The sequence below is a fragment of the Cebus imitator genome, unplaced genomic scaffold, assembly GCF_001604975.1.
Source record: "Cebus imitator isolate Cc_AM_T3 unplaced genomic scaffold, Cebus_imitator-1.0 Scaffold3, whole genome shotgun sequence".
Classification (NCBI taxonomy): domain Eukaryota; kingdom Metazoa; phylum Chordata; class Mammalia; order Primates; family Cebidae; genus Cebus; species Cebus imitator.
The window spans coordinates 14810244-14837921 of record NW_016107318.1 but is presented as its reverse complement, the minus strand read 5'-3'; the positions used below and the strand labels follow the sequence as shown (position 1 = coordinate 14837921).

Here is a 27678-nt window from a genome sequence, read left to right as displayed (position 1 = left end):
AGCTGAGCATGGTGGTGAACACCTGTAATCCCAGCTACTCGGGAGGCTAAGGCAGAAGAATCACTTGAACCCAGGAGGTGGAGGTTGCAGTGAGCTGGGATCATGCCACTGCACTCTAGCCTGGGTGACAGGGTGAGACTCAGTCTCAAAACAATAATAATAATAATAATAATAATAATAATAATATGAAAGATATAAATCTAAGAAAAGAAGCCAACAAAACCTACAAGAAGGTAAGTTCAGCAGTACAGTTAAATAGAAGAATCCAAAAATAAACTGAAAACCTTTGGCATCTTAAGATATACACCTCAATTTTAAGATGTATATTAGCATGTGTCATAGTTTAATTAACAGTGTCAATTGATGACATCTTAGATTTCATTTCAAAGGTATAAATAAAAATATTCACATTAGAGAATAAGCTAGTATTCAATAAAAACAGACTGAAATAAAAATAAAAATAAAAAGAGGTCAAAATTTTAAAAACTGGAAATCTTGGAAGTAAGAAATATAAATCTAGATTACATGGCCAAAGGGAGAATTAATGAACTGAAAGAAAATGTTAAGGAATTCACCAAGAATGCAAAGAGAGATAAATAAAAAACCTGAAATAACAGTTCAAAATCATGAAAAACAGACTGCAAGTCTTTGACATATCTAATAGCTTTGGAAGAAGAAAATAGAGGAAATGGTGAAGAATGTATATTTGAAGAGATAATAACCAATAATTCTAACTGACGGATGTGTATTTCAAGAATTGAAGATGACAGATAGAATACATCTATATTCAGACACTTTGTACTGAAAATGAGGATCATAAAAAATAAAGAGAAAAATCCTAAAACTACAAGAAGTTAAAAACAGTTTGTCATAAAGGAATGACAATTGGACCATGAACAGAATTCTAATCTGTGAATGATTCTGGACAATAATAGAGTTATCGTTAAAGTGCTAAGAAAAAATAATATACATAGTGTAAAAATTTACATCAACACCACTGTCATTCAAGAGTGACAGCAAAATAAAGGCACTTCAGATATACAAGGATCAAAAGAGCTAACAGCCAATAGGTCACCACTGAGAGAATGACTAACACATGCTTTTCAGGAAAAATGTAAGAGAACACAGATGGGGCCGGGTGTGGTGGCTCATGCCTGTAATCCCAGCACTTCGGGAGGCCAAGGCAGGTGGATCACCTGAGGACAGGATTTCGAAACCAGCCTGACCAATATGGTGAAAACCCATCTCTACTAAAAGTACAAAATTAGCCAGGAATGGTGATGCACACCTGTAATCCCAGCTACTTGGGAGGCCAAGGCAGGAGAATCGCTTGAACCTGGGAGGTAAAGGTTGCAGTGAGCTGAGATGGTGCCATTGCACTCCAGCCTGGGCAACACGAGTGAAACCCCATCTCAAAAAAAAATAAGTAAATAAACCATAAATGGCAGGATACAGGAATCAATGATGAGCACAGAATTTGATAAACTGCTATGTATTTAATTAGCATTGTCTTTAAAAACTAATAATATTTTGTATTTTAAATGAAATATTATTAATATTTGCTGCACTTGTATAAGCTTTTTTCAGTTAATCGATTTATTGTACTTTTGGTGTTTTAGACTTCTGTAGTGTCAGCCTTTTGTTTTTTAACTTTGTTTTACTGAGGTATAATTTACATACAACAAAATACACATATTTTAATGTAATGCAGTTTGATAAATGTTGATAAATATATGCACTCATGTAAGTAAAATCAAGATATAAAGTATTTCCATTATTCTCAGGTAGTTTTCCCCTGCCCCTTGCCCCTTTTAGTCCATTCATTTGATTTGTCCTGTTCTTTCCATCAAACACATTGGTTATCTCAGTGTTGGATACCTGTTTTCTTCCCTCAATATACTGTCTTGTCTAATGTGGTCATATTTTTGGTCCCTTACACTGCATTCTGTATGCTATTCCTAAACCTACTTTTCAGATTTTGATTCAGTTTCTCCCATGTTTATTCTACTCTTTGCTGCTTTTAATATAATTTTGTTACTTATTGCATTACTTATTTCTTTAAAAATATTTTTCAGTTCTGGTAGCATCATTTCATCCTTGATGATTATGTTTTACATTTCCAAATCTTATTTCATAGAATTCTGATTTTCTTTAATTCCTTCAGCATATAGAACAATTATTGTTTAAGTTTTTTCCTGGTTTGTGGGGTTCAAATTCTGCCAAAATGTGACCATCAGCTATCTTTTAAATATTGACCTCTCTTTGCTACAGAATTTTTTCATAGGTCCCACGCTTGTTCTTATTTTTCTTTCTGCACAACTTTGAATCAGATCACTTAAATCTGGGCTTATTATTTGTCCAGAAATAATAGGTGTAATTTATTTTGATGCTCTCCCTGTTTACCTGGGTACTGCTAAATTCTCTCCTTAGAAATTAACATGTCAATCCAGATGTTGTTACCTTGTATTATGAGTTCAGGCACTCAGCTACCTGAGTAGCCTGCTAAGGAAGCTGGGAGCCTTGGAAAATCATGGAGAAAATTTGTTTCTGGGCACTGTATATTTTTGAAACCTTTTCATGACCCCAGGGTGGTGGTGGCAGTGGTGGTAGCGGTGGGTACTCTGTTCATGTGTGAGGTGTCACTTGGATTTCATTTTTTTATCTCTCTCTTGGGGTATGCAAGTTAGTTTGGTAGTTTGGGAAGGAATTTAGTCAAGTAAAGGCCTCATGGCTCACAAGCTATGTGATGGAATCATGTTTTTTCTTTACACAGTTATCATTGGTCACTATCCAAAAATGATTCCTAGAGAATTGTATTTCGTCTCTTCTGTTGTCAGCTGCCCTTTCAAGTCCCTTGAAGTTAGGAGGTTTTTACCCTAACTCTGAGTACATCTAAAGCAATAAGAGGAAGCCAGAGAAAAAAGTGACAAGTTATGGCCATTACATTTCTTTCCAAATATTGCTAACTCAGACTTGGAATGCGGCTGACTTACAATGAGGAAAGGAATCCCAAGGGGGAGGATTTCACATCTTTTTGTGACCTATCATTGATAACAAACGCCTTTTAAGTTGAGTGTGTGTGTGTGTGTGTGTGGTGTAGGTGGTTATAGTAGGGGATTTTTTTTTCAGAATATTCTTTATTGGCTCTTTCAATGGTTAATTCTTTCTCCTAAGAAATGGAATTGTGCACTGACTTCTGGAAGATTCTTTTAAACTGCTTCGTATTATAATATGTGGCAGATTTTCTTTGAGTTAGTGATAAAATATTTTACATTCAATTTAATAACTTTTTCTTCTCTGTTTTCTTTTTTTGGTTATTCATTTTGGCTAGGATGAATTTCTATTTATGTTGACAACTTTCCCAGAAGTCTTACTTTGGGACTTTGATAAAAAGTATAAAATGTTTACTCAAGAACTTTTCTAAAGGGAGATTGCTTTGCTGAACGAATACAGCATCCTGTCACTGCTCTCAGGGAACACTTCAGAGAAGACGTGACATCTGAGTGGCACCTTAAAGGACAATGTGATAAACAGAGGGTTGCCTACTTCACAGTCTTTTTTTACCCTTCTTTACTAAAAGCACTCCAGTCTTATCTCCTTCCAAGCAACCATGTCCTTCAAAGAAGGCTGGGGTCTTTCCCGGCTCAAAGGAGTAAATCTTGAATAATCTAAGCTATGTTTTTCAAAATGTGAGCTACAAACAATTCATATCTTGTGAAATCGATTTAGTGTATCCTGAACAGCATTAAAAAATGAAATATAATAGAGTATAACAGAATGTATTGTCTGGATCCTTAGTAATAACTGTGCAAAATACAAAAATACTACAATCAAATTCAACTAACAGAGAGAAAGAGAGATAATTAGGACTCTAGGAAGCTGAATCTTCTGCTCCGTGTGTGTGTGTGTGTGTGTGTAGTATAAAAAGTATTTCTTACTGTGGCCATATTAAAAGTTACAAAAAGTGATCTAAGCCAATGATGATTGGTTTGGATGTGAATGCTTGAGGCTATCTGAGTCAAAGAGACATAAGGGGGAGTTCAGCTTTGGGAAAACTTTTTTTTCATTCTTACAAAGGCATAGAAAGCATTTCTAGTCACACAGGCTATCTTGAATAGTAATCATCATATTGTACAGCAAGGACAGGAGGACAAGCTACCTGCTAAGATTATTGAGGAAAGACAAACGAACTGGATATTTCCCCCCCACTGTATTCCTCTATTCAATCTCAGTGGCCACAATCAGACAGATAGAAAGCACAAGAATATATTTTTTTCCTTGCATCTGTAGTGGAAACCTTAGTAGCAGATAGTAACTACTCCAGGTCTGTCAAACAGATGCATGAAAATGAATATCTGATGACATTATAAAGCCCCTGAATGAGCCAACCCTGCAAATGCCTTTCTGATGGATCTCTTGTTTTTTTAAATAATAAATACCTTTACTGTTTAAGCAACAGGCTATTGGATCTTCTTTTGCTTGAGGCTAACATCTCTTAACTATTAAAGATGAATAGGAATCTAGCAGGTGAAAACATACGTTTTAAGCACAGACAACAGAAAATGCATCAAATCACACAGTAGTTTGGCTACTGATAAGTATGACTAGAATCGGTGTGGTGTGGATAGATTTAAGAGTAAGAAAGGAAGGCTGGAAAGATCGTTGTGGTAGTATAATCAGACTAATATTCCTTGGTTAAAGATTTTCTTAATGCTTACATCCTAAGTTTAGATGCAGTTAACTTTTAGTTATTCCAGTGTAAACATGCAATTTGTATACCTGTAAATAAAGTAGACTCCTTTTCCTTTTCATGAGCATTAGACTGAATGTTGAATGTAGGAGAAAAGTCTGTAGAACCCAGTGATCTTCTACATGCTTGTCTATGCTGTGAATATAGAACATTCGAAGGCCCTGCATTTTCCATCTAAACATTAGGAAAGGTGGAAAATTATCTTAGAAACTATTTCTTTCCATGTGTATATTAATAAATTTATGCTTGGGTATTCACATTTGCAATATTGAATTATGATAACTAGAAGCTGTCTGTTTCTTTAAATAGTTATGAATATTACCTAATCCTCAAAAAAACCTATGAGATGGGCATTATCAGTAACACTTTGTCAATAAGAAAACAAACCTTCAGAAGTTAAAAGATCTGCCTATGCTCATACTTTTTACTAACTTTTATTTTCTTTGTCTATAAAACTTAATATTCATATAAAATTTATTTCTCCAAGTTCAGGGAAAGTCTAAAGTTCAAATACTGAGAAATAAAGCCTTCTCTGTTTTAACAAATCATTACTCTCTCTAACATAGAGTAGGTACAGCAGATCAGTTCTAAGTAGAGAAGAAGAAACTGAAAAACAATGATATAGCTTTTCCTAGGCTACAGTATCAGATGGGGTCCATATATTTTGTATAAAAGTATACATATCTAGGCATCCAAAATACACATATGCACATGTTAATATAAACTATATACTTTGTGATTCTCTATTAACAAACCACACAAATAACTGTTTAGAACCCATATTTTTTTCACACTAGGCACAGAATATATTTAGTTATGAATAATATGAAATAAAAATAAGGTATATTAGAAAGCCTAGGCCACAATACCTCACATTTTGATGGGATACATAGGATTTGCATACACCAAATAGTAATAAATAACATGGAGTAATAATACTAAAAAGCAACCCAATCAATACACTCTATAAATGAGGAAGGGTTTAAAAAGGGAGAGATGTCAATAAAGATTAAAATAGGAAAGATTTCATAGAGGAGGAAGAAAATGCTAAGATTTAAAAGATGAGGGCATTTCAGGCGAGGTCAACAGCATAAGCCTGGAATGTTCATAAGACAGGCAGAAAAACAGTGTATTTATAGCAGGAAAGGATTTATTATTCGTTGGGATTAAAAGGTAAGTTCAAATAGGTAAAAAGAAGAGTTATGAGAGGGATAGGACACAGATGTCTTGAAAGACAAAGCAACTTTGTCCTAAGGAAAAATTACCAAAATTGTCCTGAGGAATAGGAAATTGGAGCGTATCAATAATCCTTAAAAGAAATGTAAAGAAGTTTCAAATAACTACCTTTAAAATATAGTTTAAAAGGCTAACTAGCCCCAAATAGATTTTCGGATAAGCTATTTTAAGCTTTCATGAAACAAATTATTCTCATGTAATATAATATCAATTTAATTAAAAAATAAACAACTTTTCAGTTCTTTTTATAGGCTGGCATAGTCTTTAAAGCCAAAGCCTGGAAAAATAAAGACGGCTATAAGCTAATCTTACCTACGACTTCAGGATTTTTCACAAATCTAAAATAAAACACCAATCAATGCTTTACTAGTAGAAGTTTACAACAGCCAAATAAAATCATCAAGAAATTAAGGGTTTCTATATTTTATCACAATTCATTACCCATAGGTCAAAAAGAAGAAAAATGATGCAATTATTTTTATGGTTGTAATACTGATAAATCTGATAAATTTAACAACTATTATTGATAAGAACTATAATATAACTACCTAGAGATAATACTTTCTTAATATGATAAAGAATATTGGCCAGATGAGGTAGCTCATGCCTGTAATCCCAGCACTTTGGGAGGCTGAGGCAGGTGGATTATCTGAGGTCAAGAGTTGACCTCAGGTGGTGAAACCTCATCTCTATTAAAAATACAAAAAATTAGCCAGGCGTGGTGGCATGTGCCTATAATACCAGCTACTCAGGATGCTGAGGCAGAATTGCTGGAATCTCGGAGGCAGAAGTTGCAGTGCACTGGGATCATGCCACTGCACTCCAGCCTGAGCAACTGAGCGAGACTCTGTCTCAAAAAAAAAAAAAAAGAATATTTTAACATAATTTCAAAAATTCTATCTGTGTAAAACTAACAGCCAACATCATCATTAATGGTAATATATTAGTCTATGACATGGCACAAGTAACATCTATCACCACTGTTATTTATAAATTTTTAGGGAGTGCCCAGTAATGCAACAGAAAAAGATAATAAAAGTAGTAAAGACTGGGGAATTCTGATTCAACATGGCTGAGTAAGCCTTTATCAGACTTACCCTTCCACAGATAAAAACCATAGACTCTAGACAAAATGCTTTAGACAAAATACACACACACACACACACACACACACACACACACACACACCCCACAAATGACTTCAAGATCCTGGAGAATGAACAAAAGCAGGTGGCAAAGAAAAAGTACTGATACTTGGTATAACTGACTTGCATTGGGTGGAGTTGCTATTTGTGTGGCTTTTAGCTTGAAGGCAGACTGAAATTGGCACTGCATGGAGCACCTAAAATTCTGCTAGAAAACCCATGTTACTTCCGGCCAGAAGAACCAGAAGACAAAGTTGGGGCAAACAAAGCTGCTAGAAAGGGAGAAGGGAATGCTAGAAAGAAGAGAGCCAAAGATGGCAGCTCCATTTCCTGCATGAGAGACTCCTATGTGTAAGAGACTTTCTGTTCAAGTCTCTGGTTAGCCCCTAAACCATGCACGTTTACAAACTCCTGCAAGCAGCCAGTTAAGGATAAAACAACAGAATTAAAATTTGAGCTGCTGCTTATGAGTCGTTATATATTTTGAGTACAATCAAGATAATCGATTGCTAGAACAAAAACAGTAATTTTTATAGGACAACAAGAGAGTGCAGAGTCTTCACAATACAATAGTCACAATGCCCAAGATCAATTCAACTTGATCTAAAAAAACCAAGAAAGTGAGACCTAGTGTAAACATAAAAGATAATTCAACAAGACCATGCCTGAAATGACCCAGACACTGGTATTAATAAATTTTTAGAGCAGCTTTTATAACTATGCTTGGTGGGTTGGGCACGGTGGCTCATGCCTGTAAATCCAGCACTCTGGGAGGCCAAGGCAGGTGGATCACTTGAGGTCAGGAGTTTGAGACCAGCCTGGCCAATATGCTGAAACCCTGTCTCTACTAAAAATATAAAAAAAAAAAAAAAATTGGCTGGGAGTGGTGGCACACAGCTACTCAGGAGGCTGAGGCAGGAGAATTGCTTGAACCCAGGCGGTAGAGGTTGCAGTGAGCTGAGATTGGGCCACTGCACTCCAGACTAGGTGACAGAGCAAGCCTGGTCTCAAACAAAATAAAACAAACAACAACAAAAAACTATGGTTCGTGAAAAAAGTAAAATATATTCAAAATAAAGGAAAAGCAAACGGAATCATCAGAGAAACAGAAACTATTAATTATAGAATTAAAACATGTAACATCTGAAGTTTAAAATTAACTGGTGAGCTTAAAACAAAATGAAAATATCTTAGGGAAGAATCTGAGAACTTAAAGATAGATTAGTAGAAATTACTTAATATGAAAAAAAGAGAGATTCATGAACCTGTAGGACAATAATGAAAAGTCTGACACATGTTTTTTGCTTTGTTTTGTTTTATAAAAAATAAGAGCCTATGAGGAAGACTCTTATCCCCTTTACTTTCTTCAAAACACATCAAATTGCTGAAAGAAAAAATTATAATACTGTCCTGTAGGGTTTATAGTATTACATACAAAAACTATAGTACAAAGGTTTGGAGAAGTAAATGGAACTATGCAATTTGAAGATTTCTACATCTTTATGTGAAGTAGTATAATTTTACTCTAAGTAGACTGTGAAAAGTTGATGATGGACACTTTAATCTAAACAGAAACCACTAAAAATCCCAAACAAATAAAAAGAGACATAACTAAAAGCCAACAGATACATTAAATTAAAATTTTGATAAATATTCAAATAATCCAAAGAAAGGAAGGAAAGGAGGAACACAGGAACAAAAAGCACAGGGACAAACAAACGATAAAGAATAAAATGATGGGCCGGGCGCGGTGGCTCAAGCCTGTAGTCCCAGCACTTTGGGAGGCCGAGGCGGGTGGATGACGAGGTCAAGAGATCGAGGCCATCCTGGTCAACATGGTGAAACCCCATCTCTACTAAAAAAAAAAAAATTAAAAAAATTAGCTGGGCATGGTGGTGTGTGCCTGTAATCCCAGCTACTCAGGAGGCTGAGGCAGGAGAATTTCCTGAACCCAGGAGGTGGAGATTGCGGTGAGCCGAGATCGCGCCATTGCACTCCAACCTGGGTAACATGAGTGAAACTCCGTCTCAAAAAAAAAAAAAAAAAAAAAGAATAAAATGATGGCCTTAATTTCACAGATATCAACAATTACATTAAACATTAATGAAATAAACATTTCGATTAAAAGAAATTGTCAGAATAGATTTTTTAAAAAGCAAGATTCAAGTATATGCTGTGTGTAAAAAGTGTACTATAAATATAAGTTGAAAGCAAATTGATGGAAAAAAATATACTATGTAAACAGGATTCCTAAGAAGCCTGCAGTGGTTCTATAAATATCAGATGAGATAGACATCAAGAAAAATAGTATTACCAGAGACAGACGTTTCACTATAACAAAAAGATCAATTCATCAAAAAGATATAAAATTCATATATACATATGCACCTAATAACAGGATTACAAAATACATGAAGCAGGCTGGGTGTGGTGGCTCACGCCTGTAATCCCAGCACTTTGGGAGGCTGAGGCAGGTAGATGACCTGAGTCCAGGAGTTCGAGACCAACCTGGCCAACATGGCAAAACCCTATCTCTACTAAAAATAAAAATAGCCAAGCATGGTGGTGGGTGCCTGTAATCCCAGCTTTGGGAGGCTAAAGCAGGAGAATTATTTGAACCTGGGAGGTGGAGGCTACAGTGAGCTGAGATGGCACCACTGCACTCCAGCCTGGGCAACAAGAGTGAAACTCTGTCTCTCTCTCTCTCTTTCTCTCTCTACATATATGAAGCAAAAGTTAACAGAGTCAAAGGGAGAAATGAGAAATTTTATAATCATAAATATTTTATCATCTCTCAGCAATTGACAGAATAAATAGATTTTTAAAAGTCTGTAAAGACACAGATGACCTGAATAAAACTAACAACCGCCTTGACCTAATTTATACATATACTTTCACATTTATGTCTATAATAGAGAGATATATACTTATACTTACATACTTATAGAACACTGCACCATATAACTGCTAAATACACATTCTTTCAAGTGCACGTAGTACTTTCAATAAGACAGACCATATCCTGAGCCTTGAAACAAGTCTCATAGAAGTTTAGATGGATTGGAACCCTACAGAATATATTATTTGACCACAATGGAATTAAATTAGATATCAATAACAGTAAGATAGCTGGAAAAACTCCAAATATTTTGAAATTCAATAACATACTTCTGAAGAATCTATATCTCAAAAAAAAACATAGGAGAAATTAGAAAAATTTTCAAACTGAATGATAGAGAAAATACAACACATCAAATTTAATGGAATTTTAGTAAATGGCACATTTACTCCATTTTCCAAACAAGAAATTGGGGATTATTATTCTGAGCCCTAACTACAATCACTTGCAAACTCCATGAAGCCTGATTACTTAATTTATTCCTAATCAGTGACCTCCGCTATATTTCCATTTCTACTGCTTTGGTTCAGTCTCTCACCATTCCTTACACTGAAGATGTGGAAACATGTTATATCTGTCTAAAATATTTCAGCACAAGTCAAACAAGAAATTATTGAAGGAGCAAGGCCTTTCAGGAGTCAGTATGAGTGTAGATTAGGAAAACTAGTAGAGGTGTAAGTTTTAAATGGGGAGGTCCTTCTGATTCAATATGATGGGCCACACTATTTATAGCCATGCCCTACTAAGATCCCTTTACGATTATGACAAGGCAATACCAACAATAATCAACTTGTAAAGAAAAGAGAACAGGAATGTGCGCATATGTGTTTGTGAGAAAATTATGGGAAGAGAGATCAGTGCCTGAGAGAAGATAATTGAAGCTTTACAGCAGTGGAGCCACTAATAAATATGCTATCTATTTGATGAAAGTTGGAGAAACTCAAGGCTTAGAGGAGGCAGGTATTGAGGGTGGGAATGAGAACAAAAGTTGTAAAGAGACAAGTTAACTGAAATGCTATCTATGGAATTTCTGAACCAGTTATCACTTTCCCCATCTCCCAGTTGCCCTGTCCCACAGGTAAAGTTATAGGAAATGGTATTTAATTAATCCTGGGCCAAAACAAGGAGTGCTCTTCTCTTAAACTTCCTGCTAGTGAGGTTGCAATCCTTGTCTCTGATAAAACAGACTTTAAACCAACAAAGATCAAAAGAGACAAAGAAGGGCATTACATAATGGTAAGAGGATCAATCCAACAAGAAGAGCTAACTATCCTAAATATATATGCACCCAATACAGGAGCACCCAGATACATAAAGCAAGTTCGTAACGACCTACAAAGAGACTTAGACTCTCACACGATAATAGTGGGAGAGTTTAACACTCCACTATCAATATTAGATCAACAAGACAGAAGATTAACAAGGATATGCAGGACTTGAACTCAGATCTGGACCAAGTGGACCTAATAGACATTTACAGAACTCTCCACCCCAAATCCACAGAATATACATTCTTCTCAGCACCACATCACACCTACTCTAAAATTAACCATATAATTGGAAGTAAATCATTCCTCAGTGAATGTAAAAGAACAGAAATCATAACAACCAGTCTCTCAGGCCACAGTGCAATCAAATTAGAACTCAGGATTAAGAAATTCACTAAAAATCACACAACTACATGGAAACTGAACAACCTGCTCCTGAATGACTACTGGATAAATAATGAAATGAAGGCAGAAATAAAGATCTTCTTCAAAACCAGTGAGAACGAAGATACAATGTACGAGAATCTCTGGGACACATTTAAAAGAGTGTTTAGAGGGAAATTTATAGCACTAAATGCCCATATGAGAAGCGAGGAAAGATCCAAAATCGACACCCTATCATCAAAATTAAAGGAGCTAGAGGAGTAAGGTCAAACAAATTCAAAATCTAGAAGAAGATAAGAAATAACTAAGATCAGAGCAGAACTAAAGGAGACAGAGACACAAAAAACCCTTCAAAAAAATCCAGGAGCTGGTTTTTTGAAAAGATCAGTAAAATAGATAGACTGCTGGCTAGACTAATAAAGAAGAGAGAAGAATCGAATAGATGCAATAAAAAATGATAAAGGGGATATCTCTGCCAGCTTTTGGTATTAGGGGGATGTTGGTCTCATAAAATGAGTTAGGGAGATTTCCCTCTTTTTGTATTGTTTGTAATAGTTTCAGAAGGAATGGTACCAGTTCCTCTTTGTACGTCTGGTAGAATTCAGCTGTGAACCCGTCTGGATCTGGGCTTTTTTTGATTGTTAGGCTATTAATTGCTGCCTCTACTTCAGACCTTATTATTGGTCTATTCAGGGATTCAAATTCTACCTGGTTTAGTCTTGGGAGGGTGTAAGTGTCCAGGAATTTATCCGTTTTTTCTAGATTTACTGACTTATGTGCATAGAGTTGTTTGTAGTAATCTCTGACAGTAGCTTGTATTTCTACAAGCCATCCCTGTCTATATCTCACAGGGGCCCTTGGGGAAGGCAGCCAGTGGAATTAAGGAAGAGTCGGTCACATGGTGAAAGAACCCTCCAAGTGAATTTCGTAAAAATTTCAACTGTTCATGAACTTTTTTGAGCAGAATCCAGGGGATGAACAGGAATTGCTGCAAATATGAACATAGGAGTTGCTGCTGACATTGTAGGCAGATGAAGAAGGGCAAGGCCTGAAAGCCAAGCTTGCTTTTTTCACAGGGAAGCTTGCAGCCTTGGGCAAGGTCTGAGTTCCATGTCCAGGCTTCCTGGACTGAACTTGGCCCTACTAGGGGGCACTGCAGGAGCAAGACCTGTCTCACCAACTGCATGGGAGCTGGGTGAGGCCTTTCACTACCAGCTATCCCACACTTCCCTGGTAAACTAAATGGCACAGCAGAGGCATCTGTAATCTCCTCTGAAACATAATCCCACTGGCCTGAGAATCATCCCCCATCCCCCATAGTGGCCACAGCAAGCCCTGCCCAAAGAGAGTTTGAGCTCAGACCTGTATAACCCTGACTCCACTTGATCGTATTTCTCTACCTGCCCTTGTAGACAAACACAAGAGACATAAACTCTTGGGAGCTTTATAGCCCTGCCCATTGCTTGAGAAACCAGAACACTTACCTGGCTAGCTTAGGACAAGCTTATATTACTCTACTACTACCTCAGCTGGTGCTCTCTTGAAAGCAGCACCTCCTGGCTGAAGGCCAACCAACTCAGTAACTCATGACAGAACAACCCTGCTCCCAGGAAAGATAAAATGATAGCTAATACCACTGTCTGCAACATCCTGGCTCACCAGAGGTTCTGAGTCTTTCCACAAGACAACTTCACTGCTAGCATAACCAGCATTTGAGAAAGCCACCACAGGAAACATATCTACAACCAAGGATTCTCACAGGGTCTACTTCACTCCCCTGCCACCTCTACCAGAACAAGTGCTGGTATCCATGGCTAGAAGACCTAAAGATAGATCACATCACAGAGGTCTCTTTGGAGATATTCCCCAGCACCAGCCTAGAGCTTAGAAGCCCTGCTGGGTGGCTAGACCAAGAAGAACAATAATAATCACTGCAGTCTGCCTCTCAGGAAGCTCCATCCCTAGGGGAAGGAGGAGAGCACCACACCAAGGGATTACCCCATGGGACAAAAGAATCTGAACATCAGTCCTGAGTTCCAGATTTTTCCCCTGAAATAATCTACCCAAATGAGAAGGAATCAGAAAAGTAATTCTTATCATATGACAAAACAAGGTCTATTATATCCCCAAAAGACCATACTAGCTCCCTAGCAATGGATCCAAACCAAGAAGAAATCTCTGAATAGCCAGATAAAGAATTCAGAAGGCTAATTATTAAGCTACTTAAGGAGATACCAAAGGAAAGTGAAACTCAAAGAAATTTAAAAAAGAAAAACAGGATATGGATGAACAATTCTCCAGATAAATAGATACTATAAAGAAAAAACAGTCACAACTCTGGAAATGAAAGACACACTTAAGAGAAATCAAAAATGCACTGGAAAGTTTCAACAATAGACTAGAAGAACTTCAGAACTTTTTAATTAACCCAATCAGACAAAGACAAAGAAAAAATAATTTTAAAAATGAACAAAGCCTCAAAAAAAATTGGATTATGTTAAATGGCCAAACGTAAGAATAATTGATGTTCCTGAAAAACAAGAGAAATCTAAGAGCTTGGAAAACTAATTTGAGGGAATAATAGAAGAAAACTTCCCTGGCCTCACTAGAGACCTAGACATCCAAATACAAGAAGTTCAAAGAATTCCTGGGAAATTCATCACAAAAAGATCATTGCCTAGGTACATAGTCATCTGGTTATCTAAAATCAAGACAAAGAAAAGAATCTTAAGATCTGTAAGATAAAAGCATCACGTAACATGTAAGGGAAAACCTATCAGATTAACAGCACATTTCTCAACAGAAATCTTACAAGCCAGAAGGGATTGGGGTTCTATTTTTAGTCTCCTAAAACAAAATAATTGCCAGCCAAGAATTTTGTATCTAGCAAAACTAAGTTTCATAAATGAAGGAGAGATAAAGTCTTTTTCAGACAAACAAATGCTGAAAGAATTTACCACTACCAAGGCAGCACTACAAGAAATGCCAAAATGAGTTCTAAATCTTTAAACAAAACCTCAAAATACACCAAAATATAACCTCCTTAAAGCATAAATCTCAAAGGACCTATAAAAGAATAACACAATTTAAAAAAAAACACAATTTTTAAAAACAAGGTATTTAGGCAGCAACTAGCATGATAAATTGAGCATTACCTCACATCTCAATACTAACTGTGAATATATATGACCTAAATGTTCCACATAAAAGATACAGAATGGCAGACTGGGTAAAAATCCACCAACCAAGTATCTGCCATCTTCAAGAGACTCATATAATGCATAAAGGCTCACATAAACTTCAGGTAAGGGAATAGAAAAAGATATTCCATGAAAATGGACCCTAAAAGCAAGCAGGAGTAGCCATTAGTCCATCAGACTTTAAAGCAACAACAGCTAACAAAGACAATGAGGGACATTATATAATGATAAAAGGATTAGTCCAACAGGAAAATATCACAGTCCTAAATATATATGCACCTAACACTGAAGCTGCCAAATTTATAAAACAATTCCTACTAGACTTAAGAAATGAGATAGACAGCAACATAATAATAGTGGGGTACTTCAATACTCCGCTAACACCAATAGACAGGTCATCAACAGAAAGTCAACAAAGAAACAATGGACTTAAACTATACCCTAGAACAAATGGACTTAACAGATATTTACAGAACATTCTGCCCAACAACTGCAAAATATACATTCTTTTCATCAGCCCATGGAACATTCTTCATGATAAACCATACGATAGGCCACAAAACAAGTCTCAGTAAATTTAAGAAAATTGAAATTATATCAAGTACCCTCTCAGACCAAAGTGGAATAAAACTGGAAATTAACTTCAAAAGGAACACTCAAAACCATACAAAGGCATAGAAATTAAATAATCTGCTCTTCAATGATCCTTGGGTCAACAATGAAATCAAGATGAAAATAAATCCTTCAAACTGAATGATAATAGTGACACAACTTATCAAAACTTCCAGGATACAGCAAAAACAATGCTAAGATGAAAGTTCATAGCATTAAGTGCCTATATCCAAAAATCTGAAAGAGTACAAATGAAAAACCTAAGGTCACATCTCAAGGAACTAGAGAAACAAGAATGAATCAAATCCAAAACCAGCAGAAGAAAAGAAATAGCAAAGATCAGAGAAGAACTAAATGAAATTGAAACAAACAAACAAAAAAATACAAAAGATAAATGAAATTAAAATCTGGTTCTTTTAAAAGATAAACAAAATAGACTATTAGTGAGATTATCTAAGAAGAGAGAATATCCAAATATACTTAATAAGAAATGAAACAAGTTATTAAAACTGATATCACAGAAATATGAAAGATTATTCAAGACTTCTATGAACACCTTTATGCACACAAACTAGAAAATCTAGAGGCAATGGATAAATTAGGAAGGAATGGAATGACAACCTAAAAGTAGGCTCACAAGTAACAGGTCAAATTTAGAACAAGAAGTCACTGGGCTTCACAAACAATTCCTGCAATAAGATTGGAATGGATTCTATATAATAGAGAGAATGAATAAAAAACTTGATCATTTTCACATATAAGAAAGTTACATGCTTCTCTTTTGCAGGCTGTAGATCTTAGTGATAATGAGCATGAATTAAACTGCTGGGTTCTTCCTGATTCTGTCATATACGAATCTTAGGCATGTTGCTTATCTTCCTTGTGCCTCTTTTTTTCTCAGGGATAGTAGTACTTAAGTCATTGGGTTATTGAGGATGTAATTTTTCTTTGAATAGTGCTTGACATACATATGTACTTATATGTTTGCTATTATTATCATCATTTCCCACATGAAAAAAAGAAAGACCATTAGAAATTCCAAGAAAAAACATAAGAGTATACTAGACAGTTAAGGTTTAAATATAAGGGAAAAAAAAAAATGGCTTTTTTTTTTTTTTTTTTTTTTTTTTGAGATGGAGTTTTGCTCTTGCTGCCCAGGCTGGAGTGCAATGGTGCAGTCTTGGCTCACCGCAACCTCTGCCTCCCTGGTTCAAGTGATTCTCCTGCCTCAGCCTCCCAAGTAGCTGGAATTACAGGCATGTGTCACCACCCTTGACTAATTTTTTTATATTTTTAGCAGACACAGGGTTTCACCGTGTTAGCCAGGATAGTCTCAATCTCCCAACCTCATGATCCACCCACCTTGGCCTCCCACAGTGCTGGGATTATAGGCATGAGTTACCGCTCCCATCCAACATGGCATTTTTTAGTAACTGATGGAGGAAAAGCGTCCATTGATTGTACCCACTGAGAAGAAAAGTAATCCAAGCATATTACTTTGTTCTGTAATGATTATTACAGAGACATTACTGTGATGTAAATGAAATGATTATTTATAATATCATAATAATATAAATGCTGTTAATACTGTTAATAGCATTTTGAGTTTTAGAATTAACCTAGAAACAAAACATAAAGGCTTAATCGGAGTTCAAAGCTGAATATAACAGTTGACCTAAAAAATGTAAAAGTAAATATACACTCGACCTAGGGAAGAAGTGTGGAAGATAGTTGGAAGACAGGATAAAACTGCTAAAATCTTCGCCTTATATAAAGGGGAATCAGGAGTTAGTGATTAAAGGTGATGGAAAAAATTTAGATATATTATTTCAAGTTGCAAAAATTAAGAATAGAAGGAAAAAAAGTAACATCAAAGATCCAGAAGAGGAAAGTGGGAAGAGGCAGTATGCAGAATAGTATAAACAATCATTCTCATTGCTTTTCAGTAGATGATGTTTAAAGTTGATAAATTAAAATCAGCAGTAGAAACTCATTCTCTAGAAATTTGGAGTTAATCTTATAAGGTACTGAAACCCATAAAGGTTAAACTTGGTTGCTTCTGAAAAGAGGAAATTAGAAGAAGAAGCAGAGAATGAAACAGTTGTGTGTTATTATTAGTGTTTCTGTCCTATTTGCTTTTAAAATATCACATGGATATTTTTATTTTTAAAAAACTAAAACTTTACAATTTTTACATAAGATGCTAGAAAATGTATTATAATGACTAGCCTGATTATGATGTTATCATGTAATATATATCTTGGGAGACTTTTATTAACCATTAACCTAAATAAAACATGAAACTAAATAAACCACCTAGATGAAGATAAAACTGACAATCCTGTTAATATTTTTTAAATTATAAAATGCAGGCATACACAACAAAAATTTAAGTTATTAATTATGGCCTTTAGTCTGTATTTCTTCATATTTCTTTGTATTAGGACTAATTCAGGTTTCAAATATAAAAATTAATACCTAAGAGACTCTCTAAAGTGACTTTCCCTTGCTGATTCTCTGGATTAATTTATCTCTATACTTCCCTGGATAAAAACTACTGAAGGCACACTCAAGACTAGTCACTTCAGAAATCATCAGCATGGTTAGGAAAGTTTAAAAACAAAACAAAACAAAAAAAACTAGTCACTTTTCAGCATGACCATGAACTTCTGCTCAAGTGATTATCAAGAGTCAGTAATGTTGGTTCCAATCTTGTTTGTGGTAGTTGCTATTGTAATTAGTATGCTTAAAAAAAAAAAAAAAAAAAAAGGTCTTGGTTACACATTAAAAGAGTAACAAATGGCTATATATTTTTATATGATAAATTTGAATGTTTAAGTTATACATGTATGTTTTTAATGATGCTTGTCTTAACAGACTTTGTAAGTGCTAGTCCTTATCATGTTCAATGATTTCTACTGTATTGAAAATCTTCAAGAAAGAATATATTATCTTCTCTACTGTTTTCATACACAAAGTTTTGTATAATATCAGAGATGAAATCACTTTAACATTTTATCATTTTGAATCCTAAAATTCACTTGAATTTGGGAATTGTAGAAGCATATATAAAATTGTTAGGGCTAATGTGAATTTCTATTAAGTAATTATAAAGTATAAAAATTATACCTACCTCAGTTGTATCCTTAAGATAAAGATAGGGTCCAATAGATCTTGATTTTAGATTTTCTTCTACTGGCTCTAAAGAAAGAAATTCAAACCTAAGTATTTCCATGCTATTAAGTTAATTCTAACTAAACCCAATCAACCATTTTCTCCACTGCAGTAAACTTTTAAGAAATATAAATGAATACTTTTATTTGCTTACATATGCATTGCTTGTACATAGTTAGAGCTAAGTCTATTTTAGAATAATTTGCCCTAAGAGTGAATTTCTATTAACAGACTATAACTTTCAATTATTTACTATAATACAATAAAGCTATATTGTCTTGGAAAATGATAGATTTCTAAATAAAATAGAATCACAGGTGTTATTCAAAAAATATTTTGGCTAATTCCTTTGAAAAGAGAAATAGAAATACTCCCTTCTACCCGCATTTCTCTCATCCTCAGTTATGAGTTATATTAATCTGAATTATCATCCAATGGATATTCTTAAAGTGAGTATGGTGCAGGGGTCAGGCATACAAACTTTGAACTTAGATAAACTGGGTCCAAACTGCACTTTTTTGTGCGGGCTATATAGCCCTAGCCATAGGAAACTTACTTAAACTCTATGAGTCTTACTTTTCTCATTTGTTAATTGGAAACAATAGCACTTATAGAAATACTGTCAGAGTTAAACGAGATAATAGATGTAACAAATTTAATACAGAGTCTGATAGTCATTCAATCAATGGTTATTTGTTGTTCAGCTACTATATGCCAGGCACTGATGGACTCTGGAATTGTGACTCCTGCCCAATGATGCATACATTTTCATGGGTAATATGGAAAATAAACAAACAAACAAATGAAAACAAACAAGAGGTCGACCAAGTGCAGTGGCTTATGCCTATAACCCCAGCATTTTGGGAGGCCAGGGCAGGTGGATCACTTGAGCCCAGGAGTTCAACACTAGCCTGGGCAACATGGTGAAACCCTGTCTCTAAAAAAAATACAAAAATTAACTGAGTGTGGTGGTGTGCCTGTAGTGTCAACTACTCAGGAGGCTGAGGTGGGAAGATTACTGAGCCCGGAGAGGTCAAAGCTACAGTGAGCATGATCATACCACTGCACTTCAGACTGGGCAAAAGAGTGAGACCCTGTTGGAAAAAGAAAACCACCAAAAAACAAAAAACCAAGGGGTGAATAATTGAAATACATTCTGTAACAGAAATAAACACATTTTGGTGAGGGAGAACCATAAAAGAGGTATATTTTTGATAAGATAGTCCAAGGAGGCCTCTCTGAACAGATGACAGTTAATCAAAATATGCAAATGAGCTCTAAGCTTCATGAATAGAGTATCAGTGTGTCTAGGCAGAGGGGAAAATATATTCCTCTTAGGCAATTTGGCAGTTGTACTGAAAAGGGACTAATGAAGATGCAATTTATTTATTTATTTTGAGATGGAGTCTCACTCTGTCACCCAGGCTGGAGTGCAGTGGCACCATCTTGGTTCACTGCAGCCTCTACCTCCTGGGTTCAACAAGTGATTCTCATGCCTCAGCCTCCCAAGTAGCTTGGATTAAAAGCATGTGCTACCACACTTGGCTAATCTTTGTATTTTTAGAAGATTCGGGGTTTCACCATGTTGGCCAGGGTGGTCTTGAACTCGTGACCTCAAGTGATCTGCCTACCTTGACCTCCCAAAGGTCTAGGATTACAGGTGTGAACCACACTGCCTAGCTGAAGATGCAATTTAAATGAAGGCCAGGAAGGTAGGGAATGACGTTAAATACATATGCAAAGGTCACAATAGACAAGTCTTGTTTCTTTTCTTTTTTTTTTTTTTTAGGTGGAGTTTCACTCTTGTTGCCCAGGCTAGGGTGCAATGGTGCAATCTCAACTCAAGGCAACCTTCACCTCCTGGGTTAAAAGGATTCTCCTGCCTCAGCCTCCCAAGTAGCTGGAATGACAGGCGTGTACCACCACACCTGGCTAACTTTGTATTTTTAGTATGGACATGGTTTCACCATGTTGGTCAGGCTGGTCTCAAACTCCTGACCTGAAGTGATCCACCTGCCTCAGCTTCCCAAAGTGCTGGGATTACAGGAATGAGCCACTGCACCTGGCCAGGTATATATCTGTAAAGAGTACAAGCTTCATACTAAGTACAGTGAGAAGCCACTGAAGAGGTTTTAATCAGGAGATGATGAGCCTACTTTTAAAAGATCACTATATGATTTAAGGAAAGAAAATGGATTAGAGATTTCTGTTACCATTATGGAGAGCCAGGTAATTAGTACCAGCCATCCCACTAAAAACATTTTAAGAGGCTAGTTGGAATATTTTTTAAAATCTAAAGAGCATCATAGACTTAAAAAATGATAAGAGATGCCTGGGCTTAAACCTAGGAGAAGATAAGGACTCAGGTAAGCCCGACAGGCCAAGCCACTTTTTCCCTGAGGGTATTTGTGATGTGAAAGTAAGATCAAGTTTTGAAATGTTCATGGGTTGAGATAGAAAAAAACAAAAAGCTGACCGAAGGTCCAAAGTTTTTATATTTAATATGTTCTTCACTTCCCTTCCCTCACAAAAAACCCACACCTATTCATTTTACCTGGGATCCAAAAGTGTTACAACCTTAGGGTGAACTAGAATAGATAAGTTTGCCACCTGGATGTTACAGGGAAAGTGAAGCCTTGGATGCTTTGATATGTTCTGACAAGTACTGCCTCCAGATACCTGGCATAAACAATTTAAAAAATCTTCTCTGGAGTAAGGTACCTTCACCCTAGTTCTCAAATTGTTTCTATGAATAATTCTCCAAATAGTGTCCATCACACATTCAAAGATAATAAGACACATAAGGAAATATGATATTTTGAAAGTGAACCATGAGAAATAAAATAACAGGATATATAAATAAATCTTTTGAGAAATTAGGTCATGAAGCATAATAGAGAAATTAAGCAATATGGGTTGATGTGGAGTCAAGGAACCTCAGTTAAGAAGGTTGATGAGAATTATGCAATTGCATGATTGTTTGATAATGCCAGAGAAAGAGAAAAACAAAAGCAATACAAAACACTCAAATTCTCTGAGAATTGATAGTACTGGTTCCTGGCTCACAGATTTCTAAAATTTCTAATCTAAAGTAAGTTTCTATTAAGCAAGCTGTTCATATTTGACTTTTAAAAAACAATAACAAGGAAATTCTCAGTGTTGAGCTGAAAGCAACCTCAGAGATTTTCTTTCTAGAAGAAAAAAACATAAAACCCTATCAACATAAAAATATATTCCTATTTTGTGAATTGTACAAATTACCCATTCTGATATTTAACATCTCTTCTTGTTAGTAAATTCTTTTTCACGTAAATAGTTCATGTAAATGTTTTTGACAGAGACATCAAATTATCAATAACTTTTAAGACATACATCAATAAAAAAATAAAGCACCCATTAAAATCAAAGAAGTAAATATGTTACACAAAGCATTACCTGTTGACTGACTTTCTTGATTTTTTATATTTGTTTGAACAAAGAATGGTCTTAAATTTGACTTTTCAAAATCACTCTTTCTAGGTTCAGGCTCACATTTGAAAGAGGCATGCCTGGAAGAAATAAAAATTAATTTAAAGTAATAAGAAAATTTACAAAATAAATCTAAAAGATGAATTTGGAGAAATGTGATGAAGTCCTAGTTATGCAGACTTGGCTGTTATGTTAATGCTATCATAGCACAAAGTGTGAAACATTGGACTGATTGAGCAGGAGTTGAAAACATTAGTTTTAGTCATTTAAAGGAGAGGAGGACAGAAAACTATTGGCTGTTGTGATAGGATCGAGGGCACTCCAAGAAACTATTATTCACAAGCTGATTAACCCTTTCAGAAAAACATGCTGGAAATTACTTCAGTGAGATATTGGGGACATTACTAGACCTGAATCAAAGTTGTGGGACATAGAGTTAGGGAGTTCAGATAACAGAAGGGATGACAGTATTTATTTATTGTAAAGACAAATTATGTTCCTCTAAATTCCTTAACTGGCTAGTGATGGTATGTTAGAAAGTTAATAATATTACATAATTATCTTTCTGACCTCTAAATGCTAGAGCAACCCAGGACTCAGTCGTCAGACCACAGACACTCACCCTTAGTTGAGTTATTAGTTATATAATATAGTTGATTATATAATATAGTTGATATATTTGTTGATATATTATATAATTGGTTGATATATTATATAATATAGTTGATATAATCCAGTCCCACACTGTAACTATTGTCTATAGGCCAATGTCCCAGATTTATAGTCCAGACTCTAACCTCTTCTCTGAACTTCAGATTTATATATCCAACTGCCCACATGACTCCTGCACTTAGCTGAATTATAAGTGTCTCGAACTTAACATATTCAAAACCAAATTCTTGATTTCACCCCCTTCCTGATCTTCTCCTCATGTAGGTTTCCCCATTGACATTCAACCAGAGGCTTAGGCCAAAAAATGTGCAGACATCTTTGATTTCTCTTTCTCTCTTTTTCCACTCCCAACCTATCAGCAAATATCACTGTCTTTCTTTGAAATAGATTCCAAATCCAAACACCTCTTCTCTCATTGCTCCCATGCAAGTCCAAGACCCCTTTATCTTTCATCTGAACTGCTTCCATACGTCTCTAGCCTTCTTCTGTTTGCTCTCCCTGCTATGACTCTTGTCCTCAACATTCTCTTCTCAATACAGCCATAGCAGCACTTGTAAAATATAAATGTGACTATCATTTCCTTCAACTGATTTCCTATCAGACTTGAGTAAAATTCAAAATGTCTAACAGACAGAAACTTTTCCCCCAGTTCTCATTTCTAGGTAGCAGAATTTCCATTGAATGCCACTCCAGGCCTCTCTCTGCATAATGCTTCACCTCTCACCTCCACATGAAAACTGAGCATGTTTTCTAGCTGTTTGGTTTAGGGAAAGCAATTCAGTCTCCACTTAAGGACCTTGGCATTTGCTCTTTCCTCTGCCTGTAGTATTCTCCCCACAAGGGGTTGACGTGGCCTACTCCTTCATTTCATTTCCACCTCTTCAGAAAGATCTTTCCAGCCCACCCCACTTCCCCCATCTAAAACAGTAATCCCCGTTGGTCATAATTTCCTTAATTTACTATATTTTCCTTTACAGCATTCATCACTGGTGAATTTATATTATAAATTCATTTGTTTATTTAGTTTATTGTCTGTCTCCCCACCTTATCCTAGGACATAAACTCTGAGGGAAGACTCTTTATGTGTTTTATTCCCTGTGGTATTTTAGCACCTATAGCAATGACTGGTACATAGTACCTGTTTGATATTCAATGAATGCCTAATAGGACAGGCATGGTGGCTTATGCTTGTTATCCCAAGAGTTTGAGAGGCTGTGGCAGGTGGATCACCTGAGGTCAGGAGTTCGAGACCAGCCTGGCCAACAGGGTGAAACCCTGTCTCCATGAAAAATACAAACATTAGCCGGGTGTGGTGGCGTGTGCCCCAGCTACTCAGGAGGCTGAGGCAAGAGAATCGCGTGAACCTGGGAGGTGAAGGTTGCAGTGAGCTGAGATCACTGCCACTGCACTCCAGCCTGGGCAAGAGAGTGAGACTCTTGTCTCAAAAAAAAATTGAATGCTTAAGATTTCTGGTAAATTTTTACTGAACTTTCTTAACATCTTATACATTGTAATGGGTTTTCAGTTTATTCTCTCTTTCAATAAATTTATGTAATCTTCATAAAATAACTTATCTGTTCCTTTCAAAAAATTTATCTTATGTTCTTATTTAATATCATTGGGAAAAACTTCTAGAAGAGTGTAGTATACTAGTGAGAATGGGCATTGTTTGCTTCTATCTAAAATGAGAATGAGTCAAGGGTTCTTAAGGATGATGCTGGGTATACAGTCTTATTAAGGAGGTAATATTTTATCCTTATCTTGCTAAAGTATTTTTTCAAATTCATTTGCAGAGTATATATTCAGATATGAATTTCCTTGTGGTGAACCAAAGAGCATAGGCTTTGGAGTTAGACCTTACTTTGCATCTTGACTCTATGTAATCTTCCATAGAATAGTGAATACTCTGAATCTCAGTCCTTCATATGTCAAATAAGGTTAATAGTTACCTCAAGGGATTGTTGTATGAATTATGTAAAATAAATTTTAGAAAGTGAGTAACAAAATGTCGTAGAGATCAATGAGGATACTCTTTCTTATTCATGAAATTTACTCTACTTAGTCATAATGGAGTAATATTTATTTAATATAGTGTTGGATTTCATTTTGTTAAAATAAGTGGTTGAGTGGCAATTATTCTTTTGCCTTAGAATTGGTGACCAGGTGACTTTTTACTCCATGGCTGAGTAAAAAGGAGCAATACATACTCTGTATTCTACAAAGATCCACCAATATTGAAGCAAGAGATTCTCTTAGGCCTTCAAATAACAGAATACTGTGGTGAGGGGAAGAAAGAAAAATGTCAGAATTGTGAGTCATTGACTTGTTAGGGTCTACGGTGGCTTTTTCCCTTTTTCTCAATGTGGTAGGGGCAGGGATGCTTGCTCCATAAAACCGATGAGGGAATTCCTAAAGAATCATTCCTAGAGACTGGTTCCAATAAAAGACAGCATTTGGCATCTCATTCCTCAGTTTCACATCTGTTAGACAGCACACTTGCTGATTTGCCCCATGTCAAATTTGGAGCAGGTGGAATAAGCAGGTAAAATAGGCATCCTGCACTACACTGTTTGGCATGGCCAGGTTACTTGAGTTTCTGGGGAAATGTTATGGACTGAATGTGTCTCCCTCAAATTCAAATGCTGAAGCATAAATCTCTAAAGCTATGTATTTGGAAGTGGAAGCTTCGGGAGATAATTAGATTATGAGGGTGTAGCCTCATGAAAAGGATTTGTGTTCTTCTAAGAAGAGTTGGTCTCACTCCTTCTCCCTCTCTCTATATCTGCCTTTCTCACTATGTCCCGATGACGTATGTATACAAGGAGACAGCCATCCGCAAACCAAGAAGAATCATCTCGCCAGACACCCAATATTCTGGAACTTTGATCTTCGACTTCCTGGCCTCGAGAACTGTGAGAAATGAATTTCTATCGTTTAAGCCACCCAGGCTATTGTGTGCTGTTGTGGCACCCAAACTAAAAAATTAGTAATGAGCAGTGGGGTACTGCTATAACAAATACTTGAAAATATGGCAATGGCTTTAGAATTGGTTAATGGGTAGAGGGTGGAAAGTTTGAAAGTGCATGATAGAAAATGGTGACATTGCCAAGAAGGAGATTTGAAAGGTGACTTTAGTGAGGGCTCAGAAAGAAAAGAGAATCAAGTTCACAAAGCCTATCTCTATAGGATTAAACAAAAAAAAAGACAAAAGAGAAAAGCTTCCATTTTCTTAGGAAATACATAAACAATTATGAACAAAATGTTGGTAGAAATATGGATGGCAAGGGCCATTCTGATGAGATCTCAGATGGAAGTGAAAAATAAGTTATTGGAAACTGGAGGAAAGGTGGTCTTTGTTATAAAGTGGCAAAGAACTTGGCTTAATTGTTTGTGTTTTAGCATTTCATGGAATGTAGAACTTGCAGACAATGAAATTGGATATTTAGCTGAGGTTAGTTCTAAGCAAAGTGTTGAGGAGTGACTTGGTTCCTACTGATATTTATAGTAAAATGCAAGAGGAGAGAAAAGAATGAAATTGTTTAAAAAAAAAAAAAAAAGGAACCAGAAGTTAAAGATTTGAAAAATTTTCAGTCTTCCCATATTACAAAAAAATGAAAAAGTATGCTTGGGAGAGAACACTAAAGGTATGGGTAAGATGACAATTTAATAAGTAGGTCAGTGTGGATGTGTACCAAATCAACCGTCTCAGCAGAAGCCAGGAATAGAAATGGGACTATACCAGCAGAAACACTGCCAGCTAAGACTAAGGGAAACAGAGAAAATGGGATAAAATGAAAGAAGACGTCTGGACTTATTCGATCTACAGGACCAGACCATCGTCTCTCCCTTCTTCCTATCTCTCTCCTTTGAATGAGGATGTCCAGCCTACACCTATTCCATCATTGTAGCTTGGAAACATACAACTTGTTTGTGTTTACAGGTTCAAAACTGGAGAGAAATTTTGTCTCAGGATATTATTACCTCAAGTCTTATCCATATCTGATTTAGATGATATTTAGATGAGACTTCGGATTTTAGAGTTGATGCTGAAACAGGTAAGACTTTTGGGTCTACTGGGATGGGATAAATGTATTTTCCATGTGAGAAAGATATAAATTTGTGGGGTGGGAGACAGGGTTGGAATTCTGTAGACTGAATATTTACATCCCCCCGCTCAAATTCATATACTGAAGTCTAAATCCCCAAAGTTATGGTATTGGGAGGTGGGGACTTTAAGAGGTAATTAGGTCATGAGTGTGTAGCCTCATGAATGGGATTAATGACCTTATATGACATGAGAGAGGTGCTATCTCTCTCTCTCTTTCTCTCTGCCATATGAAGATACTATAAGAAGACAGCTGTCTGCAAAGCAGGAAGAGCATCCTCATCAGACACTGATCTTGGACGTCCTAGCCTTTAGAACTATAACAAATAAATTTCTGTTATTTAAACTACCCAGGCTATGGTATTCTTTATGGCAGCCTGAACTAATACAGGGGTCAAATGGATACTAAAGTAGTAACTGTGTTTGGGTCATTTTGCTGGTACTCCACCCAGATCGCTGACTGCAAGCCTGGGGATCCTCCGCAGAAGAAATTGTGGAGTGTATATTAAAGAGTATAGGAGATGATGGAGAATTTGAAGAGTTGTAGCTGAAGGAAGCTCTCCTTGGTGGAGAATGGGTTCCTCTGAGGATCTCTCACATGTGCTCTTTAACACTAAAGTTGGCTAGAAAATGATTGATGACTGAGGGAAAAGATGAAAACAGTGCCCAGTTAATAAGAAATTTTGTCAGGCCGGGCGCGGTGGCTCAAGCCTGTAATCCCAGTACTTTGGGAGGCCGAGATGGGTGGATCACGAGGTCAAGAGA

General features: G+C 36.1%; 1 protein-coding gene, 1 long non-coding RNA gene and 1 other non-coding gene across 9 annotated transcripts in view; 1 reads left to right on the top strand and 2 right to left on the bottom strand.

Annotated features, from left to right (window-relative positions):
• LOC108307184 overlaps positions 1-4456 on the top strand; it is a 27071-nt gene extending 22615 nt beyond the window's left edge. The window contains exon 4 of the long non-coding RNA XR_001826437.2: positions 3332-4456. This is a non-coding gene — a long non-coding RNA (uncharacterized LOC108307184). The remainder of the gene's footprint in view (positions 1-3331) is intronic.
• Positions 1-27678, bottom strand: part of CUNH1orf141 (chromosome unknown C1orf141 homolog) — a 58348-nt gene that overhangs the window by 6441 nt on the left and 24229 nt on the right. For 6 of the 7 annotated variants that reach the window (XM_017532383.2, XM_017532409.2, XM_017532398.1 and 3 more), the window contains 3 exons: positions 22104-22216; positions 18628-18695; positions 4780-4924 (listed from right to left, as the gene is read on the bottom strand). In XM_017532383.2, the coding sequence (XP_017387872.1) occupies positions 4780-4924; positions 18628-18695; positions 22104-22216 (326 nt within the window). The remainder of the gene's footprint in view (positions 1-4779; positions 4925-18627; positions 18696-22103; positions 22217-27678) is intronic. The other variant, XM_037739948.1, reaches the window with a different exon arrangement.
• On the bottom strand, positions 4207-4343 carry LOC119471937. Its single transcript, XR_005201035.1, has one exon. It is a non-coding gene; the product is annotated as a small nucleolar RNA SNORA31 (small nucleolar RNA).